Consider the following 14158-nt stretch of genomic DNA (forward strand, 5'->3'; position numbering starts at 1 on the left):
GATAAGCTCAACTTTGGAACCTTTTACAAAGTAGAAATAGAGCCCTGCTTGTCATCCAATGAGATAATTTGGTCACAGATATGCTAAGGCTATTTGAAACTGTATTTCCAAAATCAATGACTTTGGCTCGTTTGAAAAGTAGGTGGTTATGACTGGAGTAGTGAGCCCAGCTACATGTAATACTGTCTTGAGATCAATCTTCTCATTTAGTTAAATCCACAAGGCTTCAATATTAATTTCCTTCTAAATGGCCAGGTCCATATTGCAATCGCACCTGGGATGGATGGCTGTGCTGGGATGACACACCGGCTGGAGTACTGTCCTATCAGTTCTGCCCAGATTATTTTCCAGATTTTGATCCATCAGGTAGAGTGCTTATTTTCATTTTATGCTCTTGCTATGAATTAGAGTTTTCATGGTTTTGAGAAGAAAATCCGATACAAAATGTACCTACCTAATCATACTCCACATTTCAGCAGCTTCTGAAGCGTTTCCTTAATTGAAATACTGCTTAGTTGTACAAATATTACAAGCTGTCCTTTTTTTAAGGCATATTGTTGGTCAGTTATATGTGTTGGTATTAAATTCTGGTTTATAAACATAGCTTTTCTAAAACTCTGTGAATAGTTTTATTTAAATGTGAGTTTTAAACATTTTTCAATTGTCTCACTGAAAAGGGGGTAGAAATCTTAATTATGAAGGAGACCCAGATGCTGAAACTAAATGGATTAGCTATGGGCACAACATATAGGTTGTTAATGGGTGAAATTTGTTCCTGAGAGTAAAGTGAGCCTGAGCCTACAGGGGTTAAGTGGCTTTAGAATCCCAATTAAAGAAGAAAAATGAATCTACCCCTGAAACAATGTTTGAAAAATGCTTTTTGTGCTTCCTTCAAGAGTAAAAGATCTAATTTGTCCCTGAAAACAAAATTTCACCTCAGTAAGGCAGAGATAATGGAAGTGGGATTGCAGAGGACCTCTTTTAAAACCAGTGCAGGCTAGCCACTTCTGGGAATTCCCATTGTGATGGAAAAGTTGGGATGTGAAGAAAGAAAGGGCTTTGTGCTGTGCGCAAAATCGGCTACATTCCTGGAATCTCTAACTAAATGCTATTTGATGATAATCCTTCAGGACCTTATTGACTCTTCCCAATGAATGATGCTTCATTAATCTTTATTTGACAACTACATTAGAAGTAACTTGATTGGCACAAAGAGCTGTTGTGCAGTTGAGGATACTAGGCCAGTTCCAAAGTAACAATGCGGCTCTTGCCAAAGTGGATATAAATATTGACTACAAGGCAAGATTTTCATCAACAAATCAGAGATTTCCAGGCATCGATCCATCTTTTCAGCCTGGTTCTTATACAGAAACCTCTCAGCTGCCGGACAAATTCACTTTAAAATGTATCTGAAATATATACATATATTCCAAACTTAAATTATAAATACACACACACACAAAACACATTAATGAAATGCCAGAGGTTTCACTTTGGAAAAAGTCCTTGGTAAAAGACAGATAGTGAAAGAACTGTATTGAAATTCAAAAGAGGCTGACATTCTGAAGGAATATGCGGGAATGTAAAAAGCAAAATTTAACAAGAAAGCATTTACAGCCCCACACTTGAAGCCAAATAAACAACTTTAATGGCACAGAGCCAAGATGGTCCAAATATGGTTTGGGACAGTGATTCTCAACCCAGATGCCCTTTCACAAAATGAAAAAAAAAAATGGTGAGCTTTTAAAAAATGCAGATGCCTGACCCTGTCCAGATCAATAGAATTTGAATCTCTAGGGACAGGACCTCAGACTCTTCAAGTAGTTCCCCCATGTGAATCTGGAGTAAGAGAAGCACATCATACTTTTCACAGGTCAGTCCACACATAGAGTATTTTAGAGAGAAATATCAATCATCAAAGCACATGTGGAGAGTCTCCAGGCTGTAAGCGGACAAGCTGTGGGGAGTGAGTAATGGAGGATGTTTGGTTTGTAAAGGGAAGACCCAGAGTAAACATAATCCTTTCTTCAAATATTGAAAGACTCATCAGGTGAAGGAGAACAAATTCTTGATAGTTGTAACAGTTAAAACCAAGAAATGACTCGATCCAGACTTAAGTTAAAACAAAACAAAAAATACCGCTTCCTATAGCCTCGTTCATGAATGGAATCACCTTTAAGAGCAGCATCTCTCTGCATACAATATATTTTCCCATATCCGGCTACATAACTTCATTGAAACCAAATTATATTCATTTTACTTAAAAAAAACTACTTTCGGCAATCTGATAAATATATGTGGCCACTTTTAAAAATCGCAAGTAAACTTGGAAGGGTTGGTCATTGACAAATAACGTTAGCAAAATAATTGACAAATTTTCAACATCAATTTTTTGTGCTGATCAGTGCTAATCCTTTTTTACACGTTGTTAATGTCCAATAGAGATGCTTTAAATAGGGTTTGTCTGGTGGCTATCTCAGTAAATTTACAGTTTTAAGTTTTCTTATTTAACTTTGTAACGGATTTACATGAAGCAGTAATGATTCTAATAGGTTGCTTGAAAACATCTTTTGCTTGAAAAAATATTTTTTCATACATTTTAAATAAAAATTAAACATACAAATAACTCTATAACCTGCAGTTTAAATCTTGCATTTAGTAAAATAATACCTGTTTCAGTCATACAATAAAAAATGATGAATTACACCTAAAAACTGCCAAGGAAAAAGGATTTTTGTACTAGCTCTTAGCAGACTGAGTAACCAAACCTAATAGTAGAAAATTGTTTTAAATATTATCAGATCTCAGTGATTTTTCAGCCAAATAAGGTTCCCTGTTTTTCAGTATGTTTTTTCCTTAGCCTTTAAAACAATAGCAATGTTCTTCAAATATTACCATATGATTCTGACTTCCACATCCTGTGCTAAAAAAGAAAATAACCATCTATAAAAGCATTATCTATAGGTACAGCAATGCTTTGCCTTTGTTAACATAGGAAAATGCTTCAAAAATATTTTCCCTGAGAAATTATCAAAGATTAAAATTTTGTGAAGATTCCAAATACATTTGCAAAATCTCCCTGCATGTTATACCAATCTAGGCTTGCTATTTGATCTCTCAGACAATAAACACATCACATAGGTGCTTTGAAGAACTAGAGAATATCTGAATGATTGAGATTAAATTTGGCAAGTACATTCATTTTAATATTTGCTTGTTCATTATTTCTATGTTATTTAATTCAACCTGATTTTTTCTTTCAGTTGCTTGGCCAATTCAGAGGTTAGAATTTAAATATTATCTTGTAGCCAACAACATTATCTAAAATTCTTTAGGTCACTGGAATGGAATATAGATAACCTGGATCATTTATGAGATTTCACCTTCTAGAGTCCCAGTACGAAATTAAAATATTGTTGACCGGTATTATAATACAATCCAGCTAAATTCTAATTTTAGTTAAGTGCCACTTTAGTTGTTTGCTAACAATATACTAGTTTCACAGTGTGTTTATCCTGCTGATAATAATGTCTTGATAAATATTATCTCACCATTCTGACCACTCTTTACTCCCAATATATATTGTGATTTCCCAGCCTCATGCACTTAACCCAGAATCTCAGATATATACTCAGTTAATAATTTAAGCAACATACAGAACAAAGAAGTTTTCTTATTTATTTCTAAGATAGAGCACTTGATGTAGGGTCTGGTAATGGTAAGTTATCAAATATTATTTTAAAAAATTATGAAAATTGCTATCATGGCCTAATATTTTAGTATGAATTTCAGCAAAGATATTATGAGTCATCCCCATGAGAACTTATTATTTCTATCAAATTTGGAACTTTACTTTGTACTGATACATATACACTGGCTAAAAAATTAAAATTCAAAAAGCACTAAGGCTTTATCATATTGTAACCAGCACTGAACATATCACACAAAAATAATTGAAAAAATAATAAGCCTGATGGGAACCAGCAGACACCACAAAGCAAGCACTTGGAAGGTTCTTTCTCAGGGCCCAAACAAAATCTTCTTGTCCTTTTCCTCCAAAATATTTTAGTGTAAGCGGAACTCTTAACCTCAGTGAGCAACCCCAGTATCATTGACCTGCTGGTTGGAGGGACAGTAAGATGCCAGGCTTTCCTCCTCTTTGCTAAGCATCAATTTAAAAAAAAAAAGTGGGGGGCCAAACCAGTGTTATCTTTTATTTCTATGCCAAATCCAGTTTCCAGGTGCCATTTACATCGTCTTATTTTCTCACCTACATCTGCATCTTAACAATAAGGGCTTGCCTGTTTTGTTTCCTCTGATCAGTTGGCACATTGCCACAGAAATAAGTGGCTTAATTAGTGTTTAATAGCTCTGCAATAGATTTGAAATGAAGTAGACTTGGATTTGATGCCTGACCTTACTAGATGCTAGTTATGGAAGGGAAATTTACTTATATATAAAATGGGAAGAACAATATTCACTTCAAAGACTCATTATTAAAGTTAAAGAAGATAATTCTACAAAGCGCTGAGCAGTGCCTGGCCCCCACATAGCGAAGGTGGAGATCTTTAATATGTCAGTCCAGCTGAGTTAGGAATTTCATTAACAAGCATCTATGAGATACTTTAAAAAGTAAACAGTAAAGGCTAAAGCCTGGATCCCTATATATTTTCTGTGGGATGAAGAGAGATGATTCAAATGAAATCTCTTGAAAGGCAGAAAAATGACCTCTTGATATATCCCTTAGTTTTGGACTTCTTTGTTCTATTGGATTTAACCATATGGGACTGGGAAGATTTGACCATTTGATCCAAAAATTACTGTTTCATACAGTTAATCTAATGAAAAAAACATTGCAAGTAAATAAAGAAAGGTATGTTCTTGTTCTTCTCCAATAGTTTCCATCTACAATCAAAAGTTTAATGTCTGTTAAAAAATTACGAGGGAGAGTATAGGTAGCACTTTGCAGTCTGACCCATATCCATGTCTTTGGGTCTAAATCCTGGTTCAGTCTCAGTGGCTTTTCAAGCCCATGACTCCTCTCACTGTCTGCTTTGAATTTGTAAAATGAAGATGACAATGCCTACTTCACATGGCTTTGCTAAAGTTAAAATGAGACAATGCATATTAATACACTTTGTATAATACATGATTTGTGATAGTCTCTATTGACATATTCACATTCAAGTTCTATAAAGTGATTAATATGTTGGAATGGCTTTTAAGCTTTAATTTATTATTTTTCCTTCTTGGGATTTTGAGATATTTGTGTAATAATTGTTATGTTTCATTAACAGAAAAGGTTACAAAATACTGCGATGAAAACGGCGTTTGGTTTAAACATCCTGAAAACAATCGAACCTGGTCCAACTATACTATGTGCAATGCTTTCACTCCTGAGAAACTGAAGGTAGGTTCTTTTTCACATTTCAGTATTGAGTGAGAATGTCATTATTTGTACAAGGAAATGGACATATAACTGTAAAATATCTGCTACCGGGAAACCAACAGATTTTGTGGAAAGAAATCATATGATAACTGGTAAGCTCTAGGAATCTCTAGAGCAGCATTAGAGAAAATGACATTTCACTTCTTGGTTGGCACTCAGAGTCAAGAGTCAATTGAAGTTCCATGAGCATACAGAATCAGTCCATTTATGGCAGGGGGATAAGTGTCCATAGAGCAGATGAATGGATTCCCAATGATGCCAAAATTAGGCAACATTTCCAGGGACTCTCTAACATCTCACTTTTCCTGGAAGAGTTTCCAAACTACAGATTTTTCCACAAGTCACAAGACAGCATGCTTCCCCTGTGTTGGCCATGACCTTAGTTTTACAATAAGGCACAGAAAGAACTCTTAAAGTGGGGCATCTCATCAGTCCACTAATACAGGTATGGCTGCTTAGATTATTTTCAGTGGAAGTTCATTCTTATTTGTTAGTACTTGCATTTTACTGTCTGTTAAATATTTTGAATATTATCTCTGCTTAGAAATATTCATCTAAGCAAATGGTGGGGGAACAGATGCTCTTTCTTCCTCAGATGCATCAAAAATCTGAAAAGTTCACTAAGTCTACAACCAGCCTCCTCACCACACAGAACTGGGAGTTACAGTTGGTCAATGTTTAGCTGTGCAGGGCGTCTCTAAGCAACCCTGCTGACTCTAACATAAACCTATCATTTCCGTCAAAGATAGGCCTGTATACTAAATAATTATTCAGTTGAAAGCTAAAAGCACACTTGTGGCTTTGTTTGTTGTTGAGATGCTTTCAGGGTGTAGAAAAGTTTTCTTTTATTAAAAACAAAACAAATAACAACAAAAACAAACAAGATGAACATATAGCTTAGAGACCAATTGAATAGGAGGGACACCTCATCGCAAGCACAGGCTAAGGCACCACGTTCAGTTGTCTCTTTACAAATGGTTTAGTCACCCTGAGAATCAGATGCATATCTACACCCTAATGGGGAGCTGTTAATAAAGTCTGATTAATAAGCTATGTCATGGAGTAGTGAATTTTCTGAATGAGTGCTGATTATGATGTTACAGAAAAAAATTATGCTGACGTTAACTGGATTGTTGTAAGTGTGCAAGTCCAAATCATTCTTAGTGTTGCCTTTGGACTTCTCACATACACTGGCTACATCTGAGAAGGAAATAATTTAAAGAAGAAATGCTCCTCTCTAGGCACCTAGTATAATGATTAAAATGCTTTCCACAAATCTTCCATATAAATATCGTCACATTAAAATTTGAAGGAACCAACCTGGAATTCATTTTAAAAAAAAAACTCACCCTTGAGAATGACACAAGGAAGGCAACTAAATTATGAGTTGTTGATTTAATCTTACGTATTTAGACAACTCTATTTCAGAAGAACAAATGTTTTTAAAAGGAGTATTCTGGAAGCAACCGAAAAGAATATGAATTAAGTTATATAAATTTTTCTTAGAAATAAAGTATGCAAATATTTCTTAAAAGACTGACAGAAGAGGGGGTGCAGATATATCCAAATTAATTAAGGGGCAAGAGTGTTCTACGTAGTAAACTATTTAGAAGGAAAAACTTTTAGAAAATGCCTCTCCTGATATTGTCTACAAGTGAAGTTAGAAAAATAGCTAGAAAATGAATTCCTGGGAGAAAAGATAGGAGGTGAATGTTTGTTTGTGTGTGTGTGTGTGTGTGTGTGTGTGTGTGTGTGTAAGATTCCTAAATCCCTCCCAAGAAAGCTCTCTGAAGATTTTATCAGCTCCAATTATAAACCTACTATTCTAACTTTATTAACATTTCCTGTAAGAGTAAAATATGCTATTAAGAGAGTGGTATCAACAATGAAAATGCCCCAAAAATATGGAATGCCTGGTCAAATGATGCAACAGGCACAACTTAGGAGAAGCTAATTAGTCCATTTTGAAATTCTAAGGTCTAGAAAAGGAATGCTCATTTCAGGACAGCAATAATGCACATAACCAAGAAAGGGCTCTGAACAGTTTGGGTGCATTTTAGCTGAATTAGTGCTTCAATCCCAGACTCTTCCTGAGGAAATTGACAAAAATCAAAACGTTCAAGGCTATATAAATCCCACATTTATTCTAGGAAATCAAAGAACTTCATAGAGGTTATTCGTTCTATCTACACTACATTTGCATTCATACCAAGACCCAACAAACTGTGGAAGGAACTTAAGACCAAAAGTCAAGAGATTCAGGTACAACTACAAAATAATATACAAATTATGCTCCACCAAGAAAAACAAGTGAAAACAAAATCCCTAGTTACAATAGATTCAAGTCTACTTCAATTACAGTTGATGAAACCGGCTAAATAGTACAAAATGCAAAAGCTAGTGTCAAAATAGAGTGAATGAGAGAGAGAGAGACCAGAAACATAGAAACAGACAAAGAGAAACAGAGAGACAGAGAAGACAGAGAGAGAGATGGGTGACTAGATCAATTGCTGTTTTCTCTGTGATAAAATTATATTACAAGGAAAGGAAAGATTGTGATGACTAGGGAAAAAAAGATGCTATGACATGCATTTCATGAGAGGGACATTCTTCCAAGTCAACATAACATTATGGGAGAATAAATAAAATTAACCATGATTATGAAAAAAAGAATTATCAAATGGCTGCCAAGGGGAAAGTTTGCAGCTTCAACCAACTAGATACTAATGATATCATTTTAAACAAAGGCATAGCAACCCGCCACCATACTCTCCTCACCCTCTGTATATGCTGAGAGTCAGGACAGCTTGGAAAGTTGATTGCTATTTTGCCAGGTCTGTGGTATAGAAGTACGTATCCACTGTCTAAAAGATTCCAGAAGTTTAAAACTACCGGGATTGCTTACTGGGCTTAGGGATGATAATTTTTAATGAATATAAAGCTACTTCTGAAATATATTTTTGAATGAGGAACTTCATCTCAAAGAACTTTATTCTTTGAAAATGACAATTTATTTTCATACCATGAGTAAAGATAAAAAATAATTTCATTGTCTGAAATATTTGTTATAATTGTAGCAGTTTTTTAAAAGGAGGAAAACATTTGTTGATTTACATATATTTAGAAAAAGGAATGATTTTCTCTCTGATGAATCATTCATTCATTTTGTGTTTGTTTGTTTTTACTTTTTGTTGTTCCAGAATGCGTATGTTCTGTACTATTTGGCTATCGTGGGTCATTCTTTGTCAATTTTCACCTTAGTGATTTCCCTGGGGATTTTCGTGTTTTTCAAGTAAGTACGCTTACAGCATCTGCTCTTTATTTCCTCCTTTAAGTTATTGAAATAAATGGTGAATTCTGCAAGAGTGGAGGTGTGGAAGGGTCTTCAGCAAATTACAAGCGACATGCAATGTTAGGAGTCATGAAGTAGCAAGAAAAATGAAATGAATTTAAATATGCTTTTAATCCTATCTTTGGGGAGAAGGGGATAAATTTATATCATTTTCAAAAGCACTATGCCTTGAGGCTTCCTAAAGTAAGACAGTCCTGTGAGCCCATAAGTACACTGTTGTAACATGGTAAAGGTTCCATTTACCATGGGTAAGTTACCATTAAGGGTAGAGGAGAGGATTCTCCACCTTCTTTACTCCCACTCTAATTTTCGGCAACCATAGCCACAAATCCACATATAACCTGCCTAATTATTTCTTGCTAGCATATGTAAGACTAAGGAATAAACAAGCACATCAGAGCATGTTTCTACAAAACCTAATTTAATATGCTTGTCTTTAGGTTTTATGGTGCACAATTATGCTAGAAAGCAAAATATGAGAAAACACACAAGGAAAACTTGAATACTTTAAATTTTCTTGTCAACTTAGATGAATATAAAATAGGATCTTTACAGGTAATGGTACATTTAAGTTAGAAACTGTTATGTATGCTTTCATCACAACAAACTTTAGTGAAAATAAAGCACTCATAACATTGTCCTAGGCTGGCTTTCTGAAGTATATTCTCAAATGTAGATTCAGAGTAAGCTACATGTGTATTTTTCTCTAGACACACCACGGTTCAGTAAATATGTTAGAAACTGAAGTAAATTAGATAAAAATGAAATAATATATGTAAGGTGTCTGGATTCATGTCTGACACATAAGTGAAATAAGTGTTTGATATCATTATTATTATTATTGGTAGTAATAATAGTCATGGTGGTATCATAGAAATCATAAAGAAAAGCCCTTTTGCAGACTCAGATGACAAACAATCATCCACACTTAAAAAATGTGGTATGTGTAAAAAAAATGAAAAAAAAATGTGGTATGTGATTAAATGTACAGTGATTCACATATAGAATGAGGGGGGAGAAGAATATATATGTATTTCTCACCCCTGAACTATATACTTAAAATGGCAAAGATGGTAAATTATACATCTATACTTTACCACAAAAAATAAATTTAAAACATAGAACAATAGAATCTTGATTTGATTTTTGTTAAAGCATTGTCAGGATAGTACTAAGGAAAATTAAACCAAGGGGAGAATAATCACCTGTAAATACATCCTTAGTACAATTACTATTTTTTCCTTCATCATTTTTCAATCTTTGTCTGTATCTTAGTAAAGATTCTTATATTGACTAAGCAATAGAAGTGAATAGCAATTTTTAACTGGATAGCAAATGATAACATAAGCAAACAGACAGTGAGCTCCTTCTATAAGTGGTTTAACAGGAGAAAGACTGATAAACAAAGCAAAACGACATGAATTATTAATTACTCAAATTAGAATAGAAGAATATTTTTGATGATCAGAATACAGTATTCACACAACATGATTAATCTTGGAATGTCTTCATTTTTCAATTGCACTTCATTATGGCTAATAAACATATCATCATGGTTCTGAAACAAATTTTATTTGAAAATATGCCACTAAAGCATATTTTTTAAGTTTTTAAAATATAATCATAAAAAAATTGAAAGAAAAATTTCCCAAATTTGTAATCATGCAACTAATTGTAGTTAGGACTTTAAAGGTAATAATGTCAAAGGCATTATAGATCTTAATTCCTTTTTTCTCCAGTAACTTAAATAAGTGAGGAGATGTGAAAGCCAAATCAGCAAAGAAATTAAGAATTTTTTTCAATGATCATTTCTATATTAAGCTACTGAAGATGGGTGTGTTAAAGTGCAGCACATGGGCAAAGTAGAATATTTCTCAACTCCAGTTAGACTCAAAGCAAAATGATGCTGTTCAAACCCTTGTGAGAGTGTGAGGACAGATTGTCTAGAAAGCACCCAACTTTGCCCTACTGTCTCTCAGTTCTAAGAACCAACTAAACAGCAACTTAAATCTGAGGAAGAAAAACAAGTCTTATTGATGTATCATCTGAGCCTAATAATGAGAAGAAATGAACTGAAATAGCCAGTTCTTCAGAGCAGACACAACAAGAAACAAATGACATACCAAAAGCACATATGTTGAGATGCCAAATATTCAAACCAAAAAAAGCTATATAAAATTTTTATACTTGTTTTCAACCATATCTTAAACCTTACCCAAACTAAAAATATAAAGGACTTCTGTTTTCTTAAAATTTAAGTTCGATCCTGACCCTTTAATATTTTTTATATTTGAATTTCAGAAACATTAAAAGTGATTGTGGAAGTAGAAAATAATACTGATATATCACTGGAATTTATTTGTGAATTAGCAAACTTTTTCCAGAATTTATTTTCAAATACTCTACATTGTCTTTAAGATCTTCACTGCACATTACAATAGAAAGTTTCATAATTTATGCACTTAAATGGCATCATCTGTGTGCAACCTGAGCAAAAAGTATCATCACTCCCTTGCTTAATTCTATATTCCCAGGGTTGAGTAATTTTGCAGACTCCAAACAGTTTTATAAAACTTTCAGGAAACCAGAGTGAAAAGTTACCCAGCTCCAATTCTGAGAACTGATGCCCCATTCATAATCACTCCATTGAAATCTCACTGTAAAGCCCTCAGAACTCCTCAAATGTACCTTATGAAAAGGAGGAACCCTGCAGCTGTCCTCCTCAAATGAGCAGGCCTAGGAGGCCTGCAGAGAAATTTAAAGTCGCTGACCATACAGGAGGCTTTAGAACTGCCAATACCTCACTAAAATCTTGGGATATTACTCAGAATTAGTTTATTAAAGTATGCCTTTAATCTTAATGTTATTTTATTCTGAGCATGCAGGGGAAGGTAAAAGGCAGAACTATGTAAACTTAAAGCAAATAGAAATCATGCTCCTTGTGCTGTTGGAAAATTAATGTATAAATGTATATAAAGCCTTCATTTTAATAGAAGAAAATTGATCTTCTATACCTTCTTCCTAGAGAAAGAGAAAATGTAGAAAAAAACGGTTTCTCGGGTTTAATTCATAGAAAAGTCAGCATTAAAAATCTTAACTGTTCAAAAGTTTAAATAATATTCAAGATGATATGCAGGTCATTTCTGGTACACCAGTTAAAGATAGAAGACAGCATTATTAGGATGGTATTTAGTTTAAAATCTTCACAGAAAAAATTGGAATGATAATATGGAAAGGGATTAAATATAAACATCAAATTAGTTCAGCAAGATCTCTTACTGCTGGATTCCAATAGTAAGTGTCAACAAGAGAGCTAAAATGAAGATGCCCTTAGGGAAGACTGGTTTGGGAAAGACACATAAATGGACATTTATTTGAGATTGGTTCTTGACCATTTTCAGCAAATTTCCAATAAATTCACTTGTCTATAAATTTCAATTACAATTTATCAATTTGCTTTTCTGTGGAATAATCCTAAATATGTAAGCCTCTCATTGTATTACCTCATGAAAAGCATAACAGGCCATTCATTAGCATTTATTTTGACTGATTGTTATCCATGTCTTTCTGATTGGTATTTTAAATATTATTCTTGCCTGAAAGTTGATAGAAATATAGGTTGGAAAACAGGCAGTCTCTTCATTTTATTGTCTACATGACATTACATTGGCCACATTAACCAAAAGCATATATGGGTAATCATGGAGGTCAACAAAAGTGGCTTCCAGTGGGACATACTGAGGGAAGACTGATTCCTCTACTACTTAATATTCTCTTTGTTCTATGTCACCTCTACATATTGGGTGAGTATATGAATCTTTATCTTGTGTAGTATTCACCATTATACATCTCTGGCTGCCTTCCTGTTGCTCCAAGGAAACCATGAAATCTATGGTATCAAAGATGGCCTCCTTTCTTCCAATTCACCACTGGCAGGACAGACAACAAAGATAACTGTTGATCATACCACGGCATATTCTTCACCCATAGATTAGTGGTAATAGGAAAAGCAAGAATTTTGATTGAAAGAGAATTTATTAACGATAAGGATTTTGTGCTAAATCAAAAGGCATAAAGTCTCTTGTCAAATAGTGAAGATATATAATATATTGTATTTGAATTTTCCCAGGAGTTTTAATGCAATCCACTTCACTTCATTTTCTCTTTTCTTTTCAGTTCTCATGTTATCATGAATAACATATGATCCTTAGGTAAATGAAAATGAAAAGTTACACTAGAAGATATGACTTTGGCTTGTACCAATTACAGAAATTATCCCTAATTCATATTTTCCCATGCAGCAGGAACTTCACAACAACTTTTACTTGTTTTCTTTTTGCTACTTTCTTCGTTTGCTTTGAATGTGACTATAATCACACGGTCTTATATATGAGATATATAAGAGAAAATACTGCTGTTCCTCACACTGTGATAGCAAACTCATTTACACAATCGGCAAAACTCAAGACCAATATCAAATGCCATCTCATACAACTACAAGCTCCCAAAAAGTACACACTCAGACACACGGGGTACTAATAGCTTGAAACAAATGTGAAAGATTTACACCAGATAAACTATAACTATGAAAATGACTTTTTGCTTTAGCCTTAAAATGTGACATCTTGAGATTCATACTCAAGTAAATCATTATCTCTTCCTCACATTTGAATGACACCTTGATTGGTAGATTATGTTGTAGAAGTAGATTATGTTGTCTCAACCTCCTACTACTGGAGAATTTGTGGTACTTATGGTTTCCCGTCACTCAAATAATAAGCAATGTTCTGTCCATCTAAATGTCTGGATTTATTTAATCAAGGGAATAGAATATAGTAAGTGTCAAGTTGGTGCTATTTCTACCTAAGACATCTCAGATCTGACAAAAAAATGTTGTCAGCTTCTCTCATATTCATTTGAGAGACATATTGGTACTGAGGATTTTTAATGTTAAGTTCAATTAATTCTCTCTAGCATCCCACCCCTCTTCTTCAGAACAATTATCACAATAAAAGTAAATAAAAAATGGCATAGTATATAAGGGCCCTAAAGGCAAGAGTGCCTGTTTGCCCTCCATTATATTCCTGATATCTACCAGGTCTGGATCATAATGAGTGCACAATCATATATTTTGGATTATTGAATGAATTTTGAAAAATTTGCAGTACCTTCGACTCACTTCAAAAAGATGACTGTAAATGTTGTCAAGTTATCATAAAAATTTTAAAATTCAATGAGCAAAAATTATATTAAAACTTGCAAAAAACAGAAACTCAAGTATTAGTCATACTTCTCCTTTGGAGACTAGCAGTTTATCTAGTTTTTTTTGTTTGTTTGTTTTTTGTTTTTTGTTTTTT

At 33.9% G+C, this 14158-nt stretch overlaps 1 protein-coding gene across 3 annotated transcripts in view; it reads left to right on the plus strand.

The window, feature by feature from the left end:
* CALCR (calcitonin receptor) overlaps window positions 1-14158 on the plus strand; it is a 161433-nt gene that overhangs the window by 102127 nt on the left and 45148 nt on the right. For all 3 annotated transcript variants that reach the window (XM_011998260.1, XM_011998261.1, XM_011998262.1), the window contains 3 exons: window positions 256-366; window positions 5298-5410; window positions 8650-8741. In XM_011998260.1, the coding sequence (XP_011853650.1) occupies window positions 256-366; window positions 5298-5410; window positions 8650-8741 (316 nt within the window). The remainder of the gene's footprint in view (window positions 1-255; window positions 367-5297; window positions 5411-8649; window positions 8742-14158) is intronic.

Source organism: Mandrillus leucophaeus, unplaced genomic scaffold (assembly GCF_000951045.1).
Source record: "Mandrillus leucophaeus isolate KB7577 unplaced genomic scaffold, Mleu.le_1.0 Scaffold565, whole genome shotgun sequence".
NCBI classification, from domain to species: domain Eukaryota; kingdom Metazoa; phylum Chordata; class Mammalia; order Primates; family Cercopithecidae; genus Mandrillus; species Mandrillus leucophaeus.